Source organism: Buteo buteo, chromosome Z (assembly GCF_964188355.1).
Source record: "Buteo buteo chromosome Z, bButBut1.hap1.1, whole genome shotgun sequence".
Classification (NCBI taxonomy): Eukaryota; Metazoa; Chordata; class Aves; order Accipitriformes; family Accipitridae; genus Buteo; species Buteo buteo.
This window is the reverse complement of record NC_134204.1, coordinates 14,553,594-14,576,771: the sequence shown is the minus strand read 5'-3', so window position 1 is coordinate 14,576,771 and position 23,178 is coordinate 14,553,594. Positions and strand designations below refer to the sequence as shown.

The following is a 23,178-nucleotide window of genomic DNA, read 5'->3' as shown; positions in this document are numbered from 1 at the left end:
GCTTAAATACCTGAAGAAAAAGAATTGGCACAATTTGGCATGCTTTGGTCTCCATTTTCTCTGCACTGCAGCAAGTTTTTCCTTTTGTTTTAAATTTTTAGTTCTGAAGACAATCTACCTGAAACTGTATGAAGTCTTTAAAAATGAAGTTATGCAGTAAAAATGTCAGTTGAAAAAAGTTCTCAAATGCAAGCTCTTACAACTGACTGCATTTTTTATTGCAGCAATGAACATTTTAATCAAGAAAAACTTCAGAAAAAATATTAACATAAATGTACATAGTTTATAAAGACGAAAATAGCTCTCCTAACCCTTTTGTAAACATACAGCTTTCAGCAAGGGCAGCACAGTCATTATTCAAACTCCTCTCAACCAGGCCTGCTCATTTGCTGTGCTCTCTTAATCAGCTCTGCACTGCATATATATCTATTAATAGATAAGTCAGTCTAGCAAAAGCCATCCTCACATATCCGGAGTGGACTTCACACCTTTACACATGTCAAGACAAAAAGCAAACTACTATGCCAGTGCAGTGCAAATTACTACACACATGTGAGATAGCAGTGATTTCTTGATGAACGCACTCTTGTATTATGAACAAGTCTCCAGAGGTGATTTTTCCAAAGACTCAAAATTTTGACTAAATCGGGAGATTTTCAGAAGAGCAACAGAACTTTACCCCTACACAACCACAATGCTCCCTCTTCCTCCAAAATACCATGCCTGTATGCCAAAGGATGAGAACTCGTGCTGTGTCAGAGACAGGAGAAAAAAAGTCACCAGAACTTAACATAATTGACACATGTAATTCCTAAGCCTCATAATTGGAAAGAGATGAATTGCAATGGCTGAAATAAAGAATAAAGCACCAGCTATGTGAGGATATATAAGGTAGATATACAAATCCTTCTGTGTAATTTGATTTGCATAAATGCCAATTTTGCTTTATTTTTACCTCATGCAACTCTTGAGAGCAAGTTTTTAGATAATCTGCATGGTATTTCAATGTACATATTTAAGCAAAACTCTGTAGCACACAGAGTATATAAAATACTGGTTAAACCAAGTTTGTGTGGAAGCAAAAAGTACTGTATTTTACGCAAGTGAAAACTGAGATGGAGACCTAAAACCTCTGTAGCTGACAGAGGAATAAAAAGAAATTATTTTAAGAAATTATTTTATCATGGGACCAGGTACAAGACTATCAGTTCCTTACTCTCTGTGTTTACTTGCATGCATGCACACAAACATCTGATTTCTTTGAAGCCATATCATTTTGTTACTTCACATACCTCTAACTTTCTTCCTGCTTTGAATCTTATGAATGTAACATTAGTCACATACATTTGATATTGAATTCTAAGTAATATTATCTGCAACAGTTTGAGAGTGCCTTATTTAAGCTAACTTCCGGTTCACAAATAGTCACTACAAGAAATAAAGCTTGCAAGGCTTACTACCTTAAAGTCTTCCTATATTATGGCACTGAATATACATGGAAAACTTTTAAGCTATATTCCATATAATTATAGGCATTTCCAAACAAAGTGGGCAGATCCACCACATCTCTACTGCTTTTGGAAGCCTTGCAATATTTTGTACTTGCCCAAGACGCTCTTGAAATTGGTAGAATGCAAGAGTATTTCAGCTTTCACTTGAAAGAACCACAAAGAGTTTGAAGTATTAGTATTAAGCAAGTTCAGACTAAAGGCTCAGAAACAGGGAAACAAATAAGCAACCTGTTAAATATTTATTTGTATTTTGAATTAATAGATGTTATTATGTATCTACTTGAAAATCTACTTGGCATTGTCTAAGATGTTATCACCTGGCTGCTTCATTGCTAAATCATTCATTTGAATGTAACCTGGTGAGAAGGCTTTTTAAACCAAGCCACCAACTTTCTACCAAAGCAGATGAGTAATGTTCACATCACTCATTCCACCTATTCTGTCACAAGGGTGTTAACCTTCAGCAGAGGATAAAAAAATGGGAGTTTGCATGTGAAATAGCTACTTTACAACTGCATGGACTGTTCCTCAAAATACCAGCATCTGTGAAACTAAACTATAGTATTATTTTTCATGTACAGTGCTCAGGAGACTATTAATGTAATCTAGATCCATCTAAACATGGGTCCTGGGTTTAAAAATTAGATATTCTAGAGTCACTGAGAGACTTGTTAATTCAATGGCTAAACTTCATGTAAATAAATGTGAGCTATGTAAAATATACAAGACACCCTTTGTCTACTTGGAAAAGTTTCTACAGCAAAGAAGCCCTGGCCATGGACTGTATGAGTCCACCCTGGTCCTCTGAGGTAGTCTCTCTGCATGCAAGAACTGGAAACAAATATTCCACACTGTATTTCAATGGCAAGTATGATTTAATGATCCAAAAAGACAACTACAAAAAATGTATTTTTATATTAGCACTATACTCATTCAGTGTCCTTAAAAAAATTAAGAAGAAAATTCCAAAGGAAAAGCAGCTCATGCTGTGGACAGACATATGCTGGGATGAAACATCAATTTATAGACAAGTAATTAAATCTATTTTCAGAACCATTATAACTTGGATGAAAAAAATAAAGTCTTTTTTTATAAAAAACACTCCCCGAAAAAGTTCCAAAGCCAAATTTTAACTCAAACCAACTCTGTTTAAAGTTAAATTATTTGCTAGGATTTACAATAAACATGCTGATAGAAGAATTAATTTTTAAAGCTTAGTATGTACCACCAAAAAAGGGAAGACCTTTTTTCTTCTCTGAAACTATTCAGTACCTGTTATTCTGCTATCCCTTTAGTTCACTGTGAATCATACAACAGGAGGAAGCTACAAATAAGTATAAGTAAATTACTTATTTTGAAGGGAGAAAAGTATATGGTCTATTAAGTTTATGATGACAAAATAAGATCTGCATCTTATCTCACCAAAAGTTCAATCTCAGGAGACTGAAATGTTTGCCAGCAGGTTCTAAATTACACAGACACCAATTAATGTAGATCTTAATTGTAGAGATTAGCTGACCAGAAGTTTCCACTACCATTAACAAGCTAAATTGCAGAATATCGATCAGATGTTTTCTGTCCTAGCAAACAGAAGATTTCACAAATCACAGATTTGGAAACATTTCAAGGAGTTGAAAGGTTTCCAAAACCAAGATAATCTCTCTCAAGAGAAATGCATTTACTATACAGCTTTATTAGCAAATACTTGAATGATAAAATTAGCTTAAAAAATTAACATCATTGCCATAAAAGGACTGTACAATAATCTACTGGGGAATGATTCAGAGACAGCAAGGGGGAAAAAATCAGGTAAAAAGTCAACAAGGAATTGGTTGATAACACTGTGGAGGCAGATTGATTTTAAAGAGATAACAAGAAACTAAAAAAGCAAAAAAAAAACCTTGTAACTGATGTGCTACAGGAAGATTATATCCATTTCCCACCAGAAGTTCCTCCTGGACAGTTTTGCCACCCTAAGAAATTCTCTGTATGGACTTCTTCCTAGCCTCAAAAAGCTGAATAACTTTAACAGACATTCACAGCTCAAGCCCCAAACCCTTACCCACCAGTACCTAAGTCACATATATGAGTTGATCAGCTTTTATCACCAAGAAATCTACATGCTCATTCCAATCTCAGGTTTATTAACTGGTGCTTTCTGAGCTCACTGCTTTGTTTGATGATTAAAAGAGAAATTTCATCCACCAATTTCTATGTGAAGGCTACAAATGGTAAAAAATTTACTGCATTCCTTCCTTAATAATAAGTTCCAGCGTCACATAATCCCTCTGTTGACAAAGAAATACTTTTTCTCTCCTATTCAAACCTTGCTAACTTCCGATCACTGGATCTAGTTATGTCTTTAACAATTCAAAGAAATTTCAACTCTCAGACATTGTATCTCCATTTCAATATTTCTTTATTATTGCCAAGTATTTTAATATCCTATTCAATAAACTGAAGCACATTCAGCTCCTTGAGTCTCTATTAAACAAAGTTTCAGGATTCTTCTCTGAGATTTTTCCTTTTCACTGCCTTTCAACTTCCTTTTAAGGCTGCTGTCATTGGAACTAGACACAGAACTCAAGTGTAGTCTCAATGGTAATTGCTGAAACAAAACATTAACATCATATCCTTTACCAGTGTCATTAGTAAGAGTTAATTCTCTGTGTATGTATGGATTTTTAAAAGATGTGTATCTGCTCTTCCATAGCTTCGTACTAAGAGCTTATATACAATTAACCCTAGATAACTTTCAGGAAAGCGGTCTAATTTTGAAAATATTCTTCTCCATATATGACCTCACATGCTGTTGTCTTCACCCAGTTCACTAACCAATCTGCTTTCATTATCAGTGATTAATACTTAGTGCTCAGATTTTACTAGAAATATTCAGACTTTCTCTAATAAAATGTTTTAATTAAAATAATTTACATAAATATAAAAGTTTTAAGGTAACAGTCCAATCTTATGAAACTGCATTAGAAACGTGTTGTTTTGATTACTTCAGATGACCAGTTTTAAGATCTCTTCCCATTAGCCAGTCCAGCTGAGATATGACAAAAGTCTCACATGTATTTACAAGATTAATCCTTTGAAAGTCACAAAATTCACTGGAATTAACAGAAAAAAATTAACAGATTTTTGATTGTAATTTACTACTTGTAACTTACCAATGGCTACTATACAAAAATTTCTAAAATGTTTGATTAAATAAACAAGAGAAATTTCTCTCACAAAAACCCATACAGAATTTCCATGTTACTCTATCCTGCTTGCAAAATGGGATTTTTCAGCCTTAAACGGAATTTTCTTAACTGAAAGCATTTCCAGACCAACCATCATCCAGTGAAACCATATATACACCTTTGAAAAGACTCTCAATTGAGAAATGCAACTTCAGACTGTTCCAATTCATTTCATGAAAAACAAAAACCACCCGACATACATCTCTTAGGCACTAAACAAGTAACTAATCAGTGGGATTTTAACTAAAACATATATTTATACAACATGAGGACCCTGATAAGAGGAACAATTTTAAATTTCATTATACAAACAATGAAATTACCTGCAATTCCAAATGTCAAAAAACCCAAAGCAAATATTTTCCCAGAATTTTGATCTATAGGATATTAGCTATCATTAGTCATTACTGCATAACTTTAATACAGAATCAGATCTGAACATTAATCATGGCAATTTAATTTTATTTTCTTAGACAGAATACATATTTTATCTTTGTAAGTAAATGTGCCAAAATAAATTCTTGTCTACCCTACTTTACTTTCTCATTATCAAACAAAAACATTTGAGTTTAGTTTACTAAGTCTATTGTACTTCCCATTATTACTAGAATAATCAGAGAATTCTGGTCATTCAAATAAGATGCATATCTCATGAGAAAACAGTCCTTTAAATTGAGTTATAGGTTAAAATAACCAGTGAATACTTGAGAGGAAAGGATTTCATCTTCATATAATAAAAGACATAATCAATTCTTCATGGGAGAGGACAGGAAAGGAAATTGCCTTAGTGAAAGATACTTGTGGAACAAAGTCATCACAATGGAAGTGTTTGCTTAACAATCTGTATATGACCAAAAACATGGGAAATTTCCTATTAGTTTTAAAAGCAGCAAATTCCTGTCTTCTTTCCTACCTGCTATTGAGCTGAGCTGACAGAAATATTAAAACTTCTAGTCTCCCATCATTTCTATCCTGCCAGAATTTACTTACCCCTCAGATCTGCTAACGGGGCTACTCAAAAGTATCACCTAACCCATCTCAGTCAAAGTGAGCCAAGACCAGGAAAGATGTAATAATTAAACAGTTTTTCCAGTCTGTCTCATTTTAACAGAAAGGAGTTAGAGAACAAGTCCCAAGGTTACCCATATAAGTTAAGTTGTGCACAAGACAGGTGAGAAGTGAAATATTAAGTGTTCTGGGACAAGAGAAGCAAATACATGCACTGAAACTACTGCCTTTCCATGCTAAGCCAAGAACATTGTGATTGATTAGCAAAAGCCGACTTCCTTTGAAAAGGCTGTCCCTTCTTGCTCTGCTCACTGCACAGTTCTACAAGGAGCAAAATGTTCAGAAGGCACTGAAGTACTGTGAATATTTAAACTCTGTGCTTGCCAGATAAGCCAACCATTTTTTTAATGTATATTTTCATCTGACCCACAAAAAACCTTTCAAGTTTCTTGCCATAATAAAAAACAACTTTACTTTGGTATAACTAAAAATAAATCATTGAATGGAACTGTATTCTATTATTTTCTAAATTAATATTCTGAAAATCTGCCTAAACTGTAAGTGTCCTGGGAAAAATGTATTTCATAAAAATCTTGAAGAAAAATTTTCAAACTTCAGAATTTCATCTTCATATGGAATATTGCACATTAAGCAAACATGTATTTGTATGCACACCTGTATACATATGTGCTTGAAATGACTTGGCAAGAATTTTTTTATTTTTTTTTCTTAGGATGGAACTCCAAGCCACACTACACTACTGGTTAGTTCAGTTGTTTCACCTCAATTTATTTGCATTCCCTACCCTATAAAGCAGTATGATGCAACTAGGTATAATTCAGGTGACCTTTCTGGGGAGTAGTAACTTCAGACCCCAAAGCAGGTCCTATGCTCTATTGCATGCAGCTTCTTTTAAGAACTAAATCTAGAAACTGCAGAAAAGCACAAGCCTAAGACTTTACAATAAAACAAAGATTTTTAAATTATCCCCTAGATAAAGGTGAAACATTAGTAATTATTTTCAAGTACACTTTGCCAACTAGTGTTCAAATTTATGAACATAAATATAGTGTTGAAGCTTAGGTTCTAAAGAAAGTTTATACAAACATCTTGGTAGTAGCCTTGGCATTACTATCTTAATGATCTCAGCAGTTTTCAAAGCTGGAGACTGATCAGTGTTAACTGTATTTATTACACATAAAATGTTTAACACACTGAAGGTGTTAAGACTAATAATATTTATCCAAAAGCTTTCTTCAGTGTTGTAGTTTGTTTGATGCTTTTAAACAAAAAAAGGTCGGTAAATGTAACAAGTTTAATTGTCATATTTCTTCCGATACGTTATTCACAAAATCTTCAAATTCTGTATAACAGCAAAACAATATAACTACACTTACACTGGACTGCTCAAGTCCAGAGTCTGCTCTCACCTATGTTTTCATATGCACAGTATTACTGATACTTAAAATACTCAAGAAAGAAAAGTAAAATTATAGCTACAGTTCTCCAGTTGTCAACCAAGCTATTCCAGGCCTTAACAATGTCCAGACAGACTCCAGGGTTGTATTCACTTAAAGTGTAATCAGCTTAGGCTGAGAGGCTATCAACCTAGAGTGAGCAGACAGTATGTAACCTGAAGATTAGACTCTATAAATCCAGCAGAAATGCCATGTAATCCCAGTTTCACAGCCAGCAGAGCTGATCTTCACAGTGCATGGCCCAGCAGGCTGGAGATACCAAACCTCGTGCTCTCCTGAGAATATACTACCATGGAAAAAAAATCTAAGGAGCAAGTATGTGAACTCTAGTAGGTGACTTGGCTCTAAAGTTTACGGGGCACAGACCTCATCAACTGAATGAAAACAGAATCATCTGGGCTGAAGGAAGCTTGCCAGTTCAAGACAAGCGTCGTGGGAGGAAGAGCAACTGATTGCTCTGTGGGCAGGAAAACTGACTGCTGGCCATCTTCAGCAGTACTATTCCAGACCCTGCTCAAAACTCTTTTCTGTCAAGCTATCAAGCCTTTATGCAGTTCTGGGCCTAACTAAAGGAACACTTGCCAGAAAACAATGGTCATGAAGGAGAAGTCATATACTGATAGCTGCCACCTACACAGACATAGAAAGAAGGCAGCTAATTAGAAGGAAACAAGACAGCAGCTATTCTAGACGTGAACCTCATTTATAGGATGGAATTGGAATTGGTTAACATATAAAAAGTGAAAGGTAGCTGAGATAAAAGTGATCATGAAACAGCGCTGTTCACTAAGATGTATCAAATTTCAAAAGCCCCCACAAGTAGTATCTAGGACATAACGGATGTCCTGAAGGAGAGAAAATTCTTCTAAACAACAACGCTTGCAAACATTAGATGGTAGTTATGCAAAACTACTATCTACACCACTTGTCCTTCACAAATCATATTTTGCATGCTTGAAACTACAACTCGTATTTGCAAACTTAATTACACTTACTGTCAACTGTTCCATTAAAAAAGATAGTTAAGCTACCACTGTCAAAACAGTTAATAGTTTTAAACCTGAAAAGAAGGATTTTAAGGACGTATTCACTTCTCCTTTCTGAATACTCTCTATGGTCTTCACTTATTCTAGTTAACACCCCAAGTGGCAGAAATCTATCCCTTTCTTTTTCCTTAAGACACAGAGAACATATACTAAGCAACAGTGTATGATTAAAAAAAAACCATTTAACACCCTATCCCATGGAGCAAGTAGCTTCATATTTGAAACATACATTTGACAAAAGCCTAAGGATTAAATTGTACCTTAAATGTGAATTTTTTTTCTAAAGATTTGAAGCTGCTTCACTGAAATAAATCCATCTAATTACTTGGAGATACATCTACACTGACACACAATTTATCCCTAAATAACTTATTACAGAGGTCACTTGGTGATGGCAGTCAATATTCTCTAAGATACTTTTTAAAGAGTATGACCATTAACTTAACTTACTAGAGGGTGAGAGAGGGAAGACTTGTGAGAGGAATTTTCTACAGTAAACCAGCTATTAAGCAACCACAGCCCTAGCTGCAATGACAAATCACAAAGTTCAGGACTGCTAAATTTCAAGTTTCGCTGCAATTCTACTTCTAAAAGGAAAAAATATATGAGAGTAGGGACATAGAACACCTGTTGCTGGAACATTTAATATCCCTGAGCTCTCTTGCTTATTCATACAGCACTACCTATCACATTTGTGATAAGAAAACATCCAAATAATGAAAACAATATTATCCGTTTCCTCTTCCTCCTTTAACATAGAAGTCAACTGCTATTTTGGAATGATATAAACAAGGAGTTAGTTAAGTCTTAAATAACTAACTTAAAACACAGGGTATTTTTTTAGGTCACTCTGCTCAGGTGTATTTCTAGAGAGGAGAGTAATTTTTAAAGTCATTCTCATTTTCAAAATTTTCTTTCACTTTTAGTCAATGCATTAATGTTGGCATTTCTGTTACTACAAACTTTATTGCAGCTCTGTAGACATGCTCAACATACTGCTGATAAATTGACAGACCCTTGCCTTAATAAGTGTATGTTCCAAATAAACCTGAATAATGTGGTAAAGGCATTATGAAAAAGACAAAGATGCTGTTGATCACACACTGTATCTGAACCTTATCTAGAATGGCAAGGAGTACATGCAATTACAATGGACTGATCTTTCAGGAATAACTGTGGGTTAAAGTTCTAGGCAACATATAGCCATAAAGGTAAAGACAGCCTGTTCAAGAAGAGAGTTTACATCAAGTTAATACCAATACTGAAAAGAGCTTTGTATGTATGCTTTAAAAAACAGTGAAATGTTGGTATGAATTAACAACAGCCAAATTAGTGAAAATTGAAACTATGATATCTGTAAGGCAAACTTTTAAAGACAGTTACTCAAGTTCCATGGAGAAGACAGTTGAGTTTCTGTGTCTGTCTTTTCCTTTGACACATTTTTATTCTAATCACTTGAAATGTTGGAAAGCTAAAAGCAACATTACACAGTTCTAAGAATATATGCACAAGATTTAACCTAGTTTAAAAAATACGTTCAATAAAGAACTCCTTAGCTAAATCTCTAGGTTAATTAGTTTTATTCATCCATACACTTGAGGTTAATCACCAGGTTACTTACAGAACTGACAAATTTCTTACTTCCTTCTGCAACTAAAAGCTAACAAACTCTGAACAATCTGTAAAAGCCCAACAAAATTATTATTAACCTCTAATTCAAGAATAATGAAACTCTTTGTTTAAAAATAAGGTTTTTTCCCCTTACTATAACATGGTATTACATGTTTTAACAAGCCATCATCTGGAACACTTTCAAGGAAAACAAAATGAAGTGAGCTACTCTAAGTTACATGTATTCACTAACAATTGCGTAGGTGGACATGAACTTATACAAGTAAACAAGAGGAGTTTTCCGACTTATTCTGTAACTCCTGGGTCTAGGGTCTGGCTTATTCCAACTGTGTAAGCTGACCAGCTTCTGTTTGTCTTAAACAGGAGTCAGAAGGAACTCTGTCTTTTTCTTATGTAGTCCCGAGTTCAACACTGTGTCCTTGAACAGTCATACAAAACACAATGAGACTCCCTGCTGGTAACCCATATATCTGCAGTCTGAAGTAATAAATTTACAAATAGCCTAATAACCACAACTTAGAATACATTACAGTTAAATCCTACTTATAGGATTTATTTTTTTTAAATGTATGGTAAATTTGAATGCCATGAATAAATCACAAGAAACAGACCACCTCTCAAAATATTTCTTTTACAATAGCAATTCTATGAGCCTTCACTTGAATTTTTAGTTAAGGATACTATTACAGCCTTAATCACCTGGAATCAGAAGAAACTGTCAAGTGCATGTAAAGACTATCTCCACGTAAGAATCTGAGTTATAGCAAGTTAATTTAAAAGAAAAAGAAATCTGTATTTAAAATATTTTTAAAGCATTTATTTAAAGCATATTTAAAGTGTGTTATTTTCTTTTGACTCCACAAGTCTACTTGCAAAGTTCGCTTTTTAACTTCTTTATGCATCAGGAAAAGTCCTGCTTTCAACATACCAACCAGAAAATGCAATCTTCTTTCCTTCCTTTATTTTTAAACTGTATGCAAATGGCAACCACTCAACTAAACAGAGAGACAATGCAAATGCTACAGTAGTCACATAAAATACACTCCACAATTTGTAAATAGTTCTAACATTCAGTTTATGAATGACTGTTTTCTCTATAGGAGGTGCAAATGTTATCTAGATGCATAGAATGTACAGATTAGGGTTTAATAGTACATTAACAACTCTCAGGTGCTCCCCTGTGTTATCTTCTCCTTCAACTTCAGACACTGCCATTCAGCATGCCGCAAGGAGCATGATATATGTGCTTCAACTGCTATTTTCAGCAGCTTCCAAATTCGTAGATGATAAACTGAAAACCTTTACACCTCTTCTTACAAGCATCTTTAAAAACAGGTGTTGGTTCTGGCAATCAGGTTTGGAGTACACAGAAACTCTACACACAGAAATACTGATCAAGTGAGTGGAGAACTCGCTATTTAAGAGCTAATACTGTCTTGCTTTAGTGTTCTGTGTGATGTCCAATAGAGACTAAAGCCAGCAAAACCGTAAGATGTAACTGTAAGATGTTCAAGCCTTCCTTCATGCCTATTGAAGGCAACACTGGTTTCATTCTACATCCATACACTCAGGATTGACCCTCCAAAGGGTCCCATTTTGGTGTTCAGTGTTAGGTGTCCTTCTCCACACATGCCAGTTGTGGCAGTTCCTTTTCCAGTGTGCAGATTAAATCTCAACATCTAGAGATACAGATAGCACCACATTCCCTATTAAAAGTTCCACAGCATTCACCATAATTCGAGTACCAATTTTGGAACAAAACTAACACAATCTACTGCAAAATTTCCAGAGCTCATCTTCACCATATACAAGAGCAGCAGTGCACTGGCAGGATAAAAAACTTTACAATGAGTAGGTGTTTGATTTCACCTTTTCCTCCAATATGCAATACTGTAAAGCCTTGCATTTATCCTGTTACAGATACAGATCTTCTTGATAAAGTATGACAGAGAGGAATATGTCAAGGACTGTGAATGCCAAATCACATCCATGTATAACGTCAGGAATGTCAAAATTGGCTACAAGCAGGTCTCCTGCCCTGTATAAAGTCTCACACAGGACTGGGAGATTTTTATTTTTTTTTAAACTAGATGAAACATTCTTACCTAAAATGTCTATGTATCAAAACCACATAAAGATATGGATCGGGCTCTGTCTCAACATCTTCCTCAAGGGAGAAGACCTTACCAACAGTTAACCTATTTGCATGAAAAGCACACCAACTCTATAGAACTACTGCAAAAAGCATTATATCTTGAGAACAATACACACACTACATTTCCAGCAGTAGTATAGCATGAAATTCCATCTTAATTATTAACTGTCACTGAAGAATATATAAAAATATAAGAAATATCCGACTAAATCTGACCACAGGTTCATTTAGCCCTGTAGTCATTCAGTCTTTGATCACAGCAATAATAAATGCTGATCAAGTCTGGCCATTATGGTGTATTCCCTTCACTCCCCCCCACTATCCACAACTGTCATAAGAGATATTATAATGCCTATTGCATTTTCTACCTGTTTATGAGACCTTCTAAACAAGAATTTTTCTTATCCCTTTTTAAACCTGCCTTCACAACCTCCTGTGACAACACATTGCAGAATATATTTGGACAGTATCCAAAAAATAAGTATTTTTTATTATTATTTTTAAACTTAACTCTAGCCCCTTTCAACATATGTCGCTTAGTATAAGAGGTTTTGGTGAATAACAGTTCCACACTCAGCTCATCTACCATCTTGAACGTTTTGCAAACTTTCATCACATCCTATCCGCATTTAGACTTCTCTCTAGACTAAAGGCTGCCAGTCTTTTGGTCTGACCTGATAAGGCTGCCATCTCCAAAGTTCAAGTTCTGTTATAGTTGTTTTGTTGGCTTTGCATGCAACATAAACCAACTTTTCACACAGACTCTTCAACCGTTTCATATTTCTCCAAGAGTTTCATTAAGTGCAAATCTATTGACTCAAACAAAAAAAGCCAGCTTTACAAATCAGTGAAATATAGTTCTTCAACACATAAGGGTCAGGTATAAATACTGGATTAAATGTAAAAAATTAGACAGGCAGATAGATATATAAACAGCTGTAACATTTAATCACATCCATAAACACATTCTATGCAAGATAGAATGTAGAATAATCAGTACAAAATGCAAAATTTCTGGTTTCTGGAATGTTTGGTATCAAATTTTTAAACTGTTTTTACTTGAAATTCAGAAAACCTGTTTCCTTTAAGCATAAATCAATAACAGTTCTCAATTATCTCTTGCTGGCATGGCCCACTTCTTTCTTTAAACAGATTTAAACTTCTCTCTCCTCTGAAACCTAAGTATTCTAATGTTACTTCGCTATGCAAAATACTCTCTGAAATTACCATAATAAAGCAATCTTACAGCAGTTGTTTTTCCTTATTCAAAAATCACTAGACAGTACCTTAATTTATTTAGAGCCACATTTCCATTTGAGCATTCTGCAACATGATACAAGCAATAGCAAGGCCCACCACGAAAAAGTCAGAAATTAATCCGATACTGTATAATACCAAAAACTAATGAAACATACATTTGCCAAGGTGCTATTCACTAACAAACCTTGACACAACATAATTAATGAAAAAAACCTTTGTTTTATCTCTTTGAATTAATTAAGCTTTCCAGCTCATTAAACACTGGCATAATCCCATGACCTTCCCTACTCAGACTCCTCCATTCTTAGTTCGGCAGGCTCAATACGAGTCAGCAGTGTGCCCTGGCAGCCCAGAGGGCAAACCCCATCCTGGGCTGCATCAAACACGGTATCACCAGCCGGTCAAAAGAGGTGATTATCCTGCTGTATTCAGTGTTGGTGCTGCCTCACCTTGAGTGCTGTTTGCAGTTCTGGGCCCCACAATTTAAGAAGTATGTGAAGGTCTTTGAGTGCATCCAGAGGAGGACAACAACGCTGGTGAGAGGGCTGGAAGGAATGTCCTATAAGGAGCAGCTGAGGACTTTGGGTTTATCTAGTTTGGAGAAAAGGAGGCTGAGGAGCAACCTTGTTGCTCTCTACAGCTTCCTGAGAAGGAAAAGCAGAGAGGGAGGTGCTGAGCTCTTCCCCCTGGGATCCAGTGCCAGGACACCTGGGAATGGTTCAAAGCTGCATCTGGGGAGGTTTAGACTGGACATGAGGAAGCATTTCTTTACTGAGAGGGTGGTCAAACACTGGAATAGGCTTCCTAGAGAGGCGGTTGATGCCCCAAGCCTGTCAGTGATTAGAGGCATTTGGACAATGCCCTTAACTACATGCTTTAACTTTTGGTCAGCCCTGAATTGGTCAGGCAGTTGGACTAGATAGATGATCACTGTGGGTCCCTTCCAACTGGAACTATTCTATTCTAGTTTACAGCTCCAGTCTTAAGTTTAATTACTGAATAAACTTTGGAAACTTTATAGTTTGTGTTATTATTAAATTTCACAGATGGAATACTGTCTTTAACATTTAAGTCGTGGATCACAAATCAAGCAATCCACATTGTTTCTTTTCACATGATGTGTCCAAATCCTGGAAAGACTTGTCACTAGCATGAAACAAAATGAAATGGGTTTAAAATACTTTTCCTGTATTGTCAGCCATATGTCTGTTCAGCCATCAGTGTCTCTGAAAATGCAATTATGCAGCCATTTACAGCAGTGTTTATCTGGATTTTACTTGACCAGACCATTTCAGTTCACAGCAATTCAAGCATCAGGGATGCACTGAAACCATATTTGGTATATTACTTAGGCACTGCTTAGGCAGTACAAAATTAGACAATCTTCATTATTTATAATATCTTAATTTGTTTTTCTCTACCTACAAAATATTCAACCTAATTAAGAAGGTGTACTAATGTCTAACTACATTCAAAAGAGCAACAAACTTTTAGAAGTATCTACTCTACCATTTAATAAATATTTCTACTATGGAAGTAAAAACTTTGTTTATAACTTGCATGTATTTTTAAAATTGAACTGCTCTGTTAAGCACATAGTAGTATTTAAGGTTTTTTCCTTCTGCCACACTCTTGCCAGAAATTGTGAATTTTCCTATTAAAATCATCTTTTCATGTACCTGTGTGTTAAGCCAGTTAAGTTGGTGCCTTTTTAGAAAAAATACATATGTCATTTAAAGTAACTGATAATTGGGGTCTTGATTGCCATGGACCACACTACAGATACATTAGTGGGGCAATTCAGTCTTCCCCCTCACTGTCACTCTGGAGTAAAGCAGACTGCATACTTAATATATCAGTTCAAAAATCATTCACAATCCTGCTACTGCGGCAGTAACTTTATTAAGTAATGCAATTGCCACAGTGACATTTTGCAGTTTGAGTCTAACCACAAAGACCAAGACTGAATCCACAAAATGATTTCTAACAGCCTTTCTGGCACTCGGCAAACAGCATTGTCCTGGTTTCAGCTGGGATAGAGTTAACTGTCTTCCTAGTAGCTGGTAAGGTGCTATGTTTTGAGTTCAGTATGCAAATAATGTTGATAAGTCTGATGTTTTCAGTTGTTGCTCACTAGTGTTTAGTCTAAAGTCAAGGATTTTTCAGCTTCTCATGCCCAGTCAGCGAAAAAGCTGGAGGGGCACAAGAAGTTGACACAGGACGCAGCCAGGGCACCTGACCCAAAGTGGCTAGCAGGGTATTCCATACCATGGGATGTCCTGCCCAGTATATAAACTGGGGGGGAATGGGGGTGGGGGATCGCTGCTCAGGGACTAACTGGGTGTTGATTGGCAGGTGGTGAGCAATTGCACTGCGCATCATTTGTACATTCCAATCCTTTTACTATTGCTGTTGTCATTTTATTAGTGTTATCATTATCATTATTAGTTTCTTCTTTTCTGTTCTATTAAACCGTTCTTATCTCAACCCACGAGTCGAGTTTTACCTCTTTTCCTGATTTTCTCCCCCATCCCACTGGGGGAGGGTGGCCGGGAAGTGAGTGAGCGGCTGCGTGGTGCTTAGTTGCTGGCTGGGGTTAAACCATCAATATTTAAGTACACTTAACATAAACCTTGCAACTTCCGATTGAAATACTCTATCTTCCCTGCGAATTCAGCTACATTTGAGACTCTCCACAGGAATTATTTTACTCTGAAGATATACTGGGTAAAGTTAAATTTTGCCCAAGAATTTTTGTAAAAACATATTTAACTGAAAACTTTCACGAAATATCAGTAGAACTCTTTTTAAATTACAAAACTAAAATAATACAGACAAAATACATCAATTATCTAGAGCCAAAACAAAATTTTTGCTTCCAGATCTCACCTAATATTGTCCTGAGCACTTGCTCAAGATTTAAAAGGATGATATTTAAAGCATATTAGGGCACAGTATTAAAACACAAAAACGAAACAAGTTTCTTAAAAAAACCTGACAAAGATAGACCTCAATACTCACCCATCATTAGAACATGTCAGAAATTCTTCCTTTATTTTTGGATGCCAACACCCTGAATTGAGCATTGCTGTGTGACCCTAAGGAAATAAACACAAAGAAGTCTTACCAGGTTTTGTAAGGTGTCTCATAAATTTTACTCCAAACCTTCAAGTGGAATCACATGAAAGCTGAGGGCCAAATCAGACCCTTCTGACCACAGTAATGGCTGACTGACATCACAGTGATTTAACATATTTTATGTACTCTAATCTGTTTTATCCTTGCTTGTTTTCATTTTTTAATTATAAAAATCCTGCTATTGTTCTACTTATATTTTTTCTTTCAGAAAATGGCATGGAATCATACTTCCCCTTTTTCTCTTGGGAGAACTGTAATGCAGAGAAAGCATGAAATGAGGCATCAATATGGTGTCATGCAATTTGTTCCAAGCGACACAAAAATAACAGGAAGAACAAGAATTACCAAGGTGACACAATATACATACTCAATGCCAAACTACACTAGCCAAAGACTTTGTTGGAGAAAACTGAGGAAACAGAATTTGAGAGACTAGGTGGGTTTAACTTCAGGTGAATTTTTCATATAAGATTAGAAGTTGCAGATTGAGTAACCAGACTTGTTTCTTTGGGATGGAAAAAACAGAAGGTAAGGATTTTATCCAAAGTAAGTGATTGCCATTATGATGACTATGAATATAAAATGTCTTTGTCCAGTTGGCTTTACTTCTTTGACTGAGCAAGTGCTCATTTACTACATTGAAAGAGAAATTTGGAAGCTACTCCTGCAATGCTGGAATCGCTTCAGTTTGCTTTAATATGGAGAGAAATACTGAAAAGTTAATGGAGCGATATAACAAATATTTTAGCATTTTAACTGTTGGACCACAATACACAGGAATTCTAGAAGTTTACATGAGAAGGAAAATCTGATTTATTTTTAAGTAAACAAGAACTAAAGCAGGTGTCACTATTTGATGGCTTTATATACGTATCACTAGCCAAAAGAAATAGTTATCTGACAAGAACAGCTTTAGGCAAAACAGCATTTAGCCTAGTTATTTGGCAATATACTTTGCAAGCAATAAATAAATCAACTCTATCATCAGTTTCAGCAGTAGATTTTATCAGCACTTCTTAGGCTTAAGCTATTTAAAAAACTGACCCAAATTTAAATCACCTACGGAAACAGAATCCTTGTCTCATATAGTTCGTGGAAGTACGAAGGCAAAGTGGTCAAAACCCAATCAACTGTTGTTAAAATACTTCAAAACTATGAATCAGCCCTCCTCCATCTGCATTTTTAACTACCATTAAAAATGTACACATTGTTGCTTATTAGTCTTACACTCATGGCATGCAAATAACATATTAGCAACCTCCATCCCCTGCCTTGAAAGAGGTAAACTGTATCAGCAAAATGATTGAGGGTAGAAGAAAGAAAAAGACTAGACCAGATCAATAGTTTCTAATACTCTTTTTGGTTGGTTGGACAAGTGTTTGAGGGAAGCTGACAATTTTCACAAGATACACTTTTAAATAGATGAATTTTTTGTAGCATCATAGAAACTTTAATTGGAAAAGACCTCTTTAGTTCATCTTGGTCAACCTCCTGCTCAAAGCCGGATTATAGTCAACACCAGTTCATGTTGGCCATGGCTTTGTCTAGCTGGGTCTTGAACACCTACATCGATGAAGGTCGCACAACTTCTAGCATGTATCAATACACAGGACTATTGCATCCTAGAGACAGGGCTTTGCATTCTTCCTTACTGAACTTTATGAGGTTTCTCATTAAGAACAAAAAAAATACACTACATTGTCAGTCTTCTGGCATTCAATTAATTTCTGACTTTACCTTTGTGTTTGTCATATCCACAATGTATTGGTCTCCTTTTATGCATTCCATTACTGGGAAGCCATCTCTGTCAAGAACTTTTGCCTGAGAGTTACCAGAGACAACAAGAATGACATCTCCTGTGCTGCTATACTGTAAAGATTTGATTTGGTGACTAAAAAGAAAAGAAAGAAAATGTTTCAATTAACTTCAGTTCCTGTAAGACTACACTAAAACAAAAGTGTCAATGGTGAGAAAACGTATTGCAGAAATAGACCCACATACAGTCCTATACTAGAAAGATGGAAAAAAAAAAATACCTGGTATTCATGGATTAAAGCTTTTTATTCCTCTCTGTGAGTGTGTGTGCACATCACACTTCCTTCTTCAACCACACAGATATTATTTACAAAGCTGGCACCTAACATGTCATTTCTGGCAAACATATTTAACTTCAAGAATGCTCTTATAACTCCAAGTGAAAAATACTATGTGTCAGATTTAGCTCTTCAGGGCTGAAAGTTCTTTTTCATCTTCTCAAAAGCAACTTGTGAATTTACAGTAATCTATAAATTACTATAAAAGGATGTTGTAGTCCCACATAAAACTCCACTGTACGTTGTACACCAGGAAATTAGTCATATGTCAGCATTCGTGCATCTTTTTCTATTTTCAGGGCTACAGTTTCATCAGAATCTTAGATGAAGTTAAATATACCATCAACACCGGAAACATGACAGTAGATAACAATATGCCTAGTCTATTATGTCTTAGATGACTGCTCATTTGCGGTAAAGGTTTTATTACATACGTCTTCTATTGATTAAGAAGACCTGGGACAGAAATCATGGAATAATACCAGGACAACAAAAATTATTAATTGAAAGTGGGAAGATGGCTGATGAGTGAAAAGTCCATTTCCAGCTTCAGAACTTCTCTCAGCATCCTGCTTTATAAGCAAAGTTCACTGCAGTTGCTGTATCTGAAGCAGACATCCCTTTGACCCCCTACCCAGCTATACTCCATTACAAGGATGGCAAGGAATGCAAAGCAGTCTATCCACTCCACAACCTGCCAGAATTTATATCCTGGCACATTAACAGAACGTGCACAATAACAGTACTTCATATTAATGCTTCAGCTCTGCAGCTAAATTAACCGCAAACTAAGGATTGGAATGCATTTGCCCACTAGATTTGGATTCCCATGGCATCCAAACTGTCCTCAAAGGAGTATCTTCCTGTTGGTGAAGTACATAACCATGTGCATTCAAACCCTAGAAACTTTAAGGAAACCTTTTTAACACAATTTCACATCAACAAAATTAACACTCAGATGATCAACAAAACTATGCAACTTGTAACATAATAATTTAACGTTTCATGTCTTACAAGGTGGTGACTTCATGACTGACTCAGCAGTAGCTATTACCTGTTAAATCTGTCCTCAAACTGTGAGTTACAACACAAAACGCATAAAACTTTGTAATACATGCTTTAAAAGTTCTGCACCGATCATAGTAATGCTAACTAAGCCTAAGTTTCTCATTCAAAACATGTTTGGCAAAACTGATTACATTATGATTCAAAAGCCAAAAATTGCTTCAAGCACCCTATTATGTAATACAAACTGGCAGTCGAATTGGCCGAAGTATTATAAACTCTGATTTTTAGTAGAAAAGAGACACTCAAATCTGGGAATTTCTGAAATATATCACAGGCACTGTCTGAAAAAGCATCCTGAGCCTCAGGAGCAAAAATGGATACTTGCTCAGAAGAGGGGAAAGAAGGCCAGCCGCATTAAGCTCAGAGGAAAGACTGAAAAAATTAAAAAGAAACCAACAGGAGAAACAATATCTAAAGTCTAGAATATTCTCTGGAGAAAGCTGATAAACCTAGACTAAAGAATCCATCAGACAGAGCTTTAGAGCAACAAGTATATCTTAGGAATTAAAAAATTATCCTCAGTTGTACATCCAAGTGCTCTTGCCGTAACACAATTTGTACAAAGCTCAAAATATTCCTGAGCCCCACCTGAGTACTGCATGTAGAATGAAGTACTTACCTAGTTATATTTCTCACGCTCTAATGCTGAAATTGTCAAAAGAAAATACCCAACACATCTCCAAAGCACAGATTCATGTTTTGCACTTTTCATTGTTGAAATGTAAGGACCAAAAATAAACATTTAAAAACTACACTAAAAGATTATTTTTGCTTGATGCATACCTCATGCATGAAGAGGATTTGGCTCCTAGATATGATTAATCAGCTTGCCCAAAAGTAAAATTTGATTTCCGAGAGAATCCACAATATATGAAGACTCCCAGAGTCTTGTGAGAAAACTGTTTTTCAGACACTTAAGTACTGAAATGAAAACTACAGATATTAATACTGTTAACATGGCACTGTTCATAATTTGACCAATACTGTCTCATTGCTTCTTTGTAGTTCTATATCAGCATGTTTGAATAAACCTTGTTTTCATCTTAGATTTAGATTTAAAGTTTATTCTAACAAGAGCACCTGATTTTACCATGCCTAGCACAATGGGAACATAACTAATAATTCATCAAATCAGTCCTGTGAAATAAATTAGTCTGAGAGACAAGATTTCCACCACCTTTATCTAAAGGAAGAAAAAACCCCTTTGTGACTGTGCAATACAACTTTTAAAAACAAGTCTAAAAACTGGTTCTATAAGCAGGGTATTTGCAGAGCCCCAGAAGTTACCGCTTTTCAGATGTTTATTGGAGTATGACCAAGAGTGAGGCTCTGCAGAGACAGTTCTTAAAGAAAATATTTTTGGTTCTTATAAATGTTAAAGGAAAAGTCTTGGGAAACTTACAAAAACAGTTCCCTTTAATAGCATTAATCCAAGTCATTTTGGTTTAAAGCTGCCAAACGTGCATAGCACTTTCTGCCAGGACTTGCAGAACAGAGCCACATACACGAGTAGAATCGTGATGCACAAATAATTTCTACACACGTAACACAGCTTTGCCTTACCCTTGCCTTCACCTTCAGCACCAAGGTGTGGTTTGAAGGTACTAGTTTTTTGTCAGGCTCTTTTTTTTTTTTTCCTTACATCCCAAATCGAAGGAGAAATTAACAGAGTAATCTGATATTATGTTACAAAAGGGAGCCTGGACAATATAGAATTATTCTCAGGCTTTCTTATTCTTACAATGAAATCAAATTTATGGCTCCAGAACTGGATTTCTGCTAACACCTAAAGCTTCCACACCTCAGAATTCTTTGAAATTAAGGTCTAGGAACGGTTAATAGTCCTTGCAATAAATTCCATAGTGAGAAAAATAATATAAGAATATATATACACCTAGGCATAAGTTATGTAATACTCTACATAGTGTTCACCAGCATGCCTCAATGTCAGCATGAAAGAACTTTTTCTTGAGTTTGGATCTTTTTAGCAGACAGAGCTATAGGTCCAGTTTTATGTTTTCAAAAAGATACAGAAGGGGTATTTAAATAACATATTTTTAAAAAACCCAAATCAGTACATGAGACTTGCAACACAAGTGAAATTCCCAAACTTTTCACCAGTCAATTCTATTTTTAGTATTGTTTTATATTTACATTTTTATGTATTTCATTTATACTTCAACATACTCAAACCACAAGAACGTACATTTCACTAAGAACATTCATATATTCATTAATGTACACTGTACTTGTGGGTTTTATACTATATTTATGTCCTATACCATTATTACCAAGTGCTACTAAATTTGAATGCACTCTTCTGCTCAATTTGGAAATGCTTCAGTTAAAATAGTCTCCTACTGTGGGAGTGAAGACTGTCAGCTCTTTCTTACTGCTCAATTTTGACAGAGGAAAGAAAAATACCATTTGTATCCTGCTAACTAATCATGTAAATGAAACTCATGCCAGAAAAGTCTGAATGTGACTTCATGTTTGGAGAACTTTTTTTTATTTATTTCAAAGTGGCATGTTTACTAAGTTATGTTTTCAAAGTAAATGTGCCATTCATCAGTTTATTATAACAAAATAAGTCTGTCAAAGAGATTAGAATTGCTTAATGAATCAAAGCACACTTTTTATTTCCCTGATTTTTCAGTTTAGAACATCAGTAGAACCCCTTTCTATTTTGCTCCTTTTCAGGCTAACAGCCCCAGCTTTTTCTTGTCTTTCATTATCTAGATTCTCGGCACATCTATAATTAGTCATACACACTGTAACCTTCCAAACTGACCAAAATTCAGCTGTAGCTTTTAAAGACAATAATGATTAAAAATAGACATTCTAAGTACTACTTACTGTGCATAATAAATTTCAGTCCCTTGTTTAAGTGTACCAAAGTATCTTATCACGTGCACCACATTAATTAGATATTAGAAGGTACCTTGCTAGAACAACTGTGTTACTAATTTATGAATGTGTTTATCTGGAAGTCTGCAATGCATGAGACATGCACTTCTTTTGAAGGAGTTCCTTATTCCAATTCTCTGGAACAAGCAAATGAACTCAGCTCATTTACTTGCTGAATTACCAGTGAATAGTATGGATAGTATGGAAATCACTCTCTAAAAAATGTTTCCTGTGCTTTTTTTTAAATTTACATACATAGAAAAAATATAGATAAATGTAAAAAATATACAGCTTTTTTTCTTTAAAAAAGACAATAGACTTATACTTTTTTTAATGCACACTACGTAGTTATTCAATCACCAGTGCAATGCAAAGGACCAGTGCTTCCAGAAACAGAGGATTTAATGAAAATTAGATACCCCCTCTCAGAAATACTGGCAGCAACTACAGAGGCTCTCCACAAAGGGGTCAACTGTTTTCACTTTCTTCTCTTCTTCATTAATTTTATATAAGCAGAGTACATATGGAAAGTGTATTCTATTAATTTTGATTACAACTATGAAAGTCAACCTGTCTCTTTGGGAGGTTCATAATCTATTTGCTGATATGCTGTTAACAATTTCATCTGCAAATT

The 23,178-nt window shown here is 35.4% G+C and overlaps 1 protein-coding gene across 1 annotated transcript in view; it reads right to left on the bottom strand.

The window, feature by feature from the left end:
* The window catches only part of WDR70 (WD repeat domain 70), a 142,090-nt gene that overhangs the window by 73,909 nt on the left and 45,003 nt on the right, over nucleotides 1-23,178 (bottom strand). The window contains exons 8-9 of the mRNA XM_075019702.1: nucleotides 18,214-18,367; nucleotides 16,360-16,436 (exon numbers count right to left, since the gene is read on the bottom strand). Coding sequence (XP_074875803.1) covers nucleotides 16,360-16,436; nucleotides 18,214-18,367 — 231 coding nt within the window. The remainder of the gene's footprint in view (nucleotides 1-16,359; nucleotides 16,437-18,213; nucleotides 18,368-23,178) is intronic.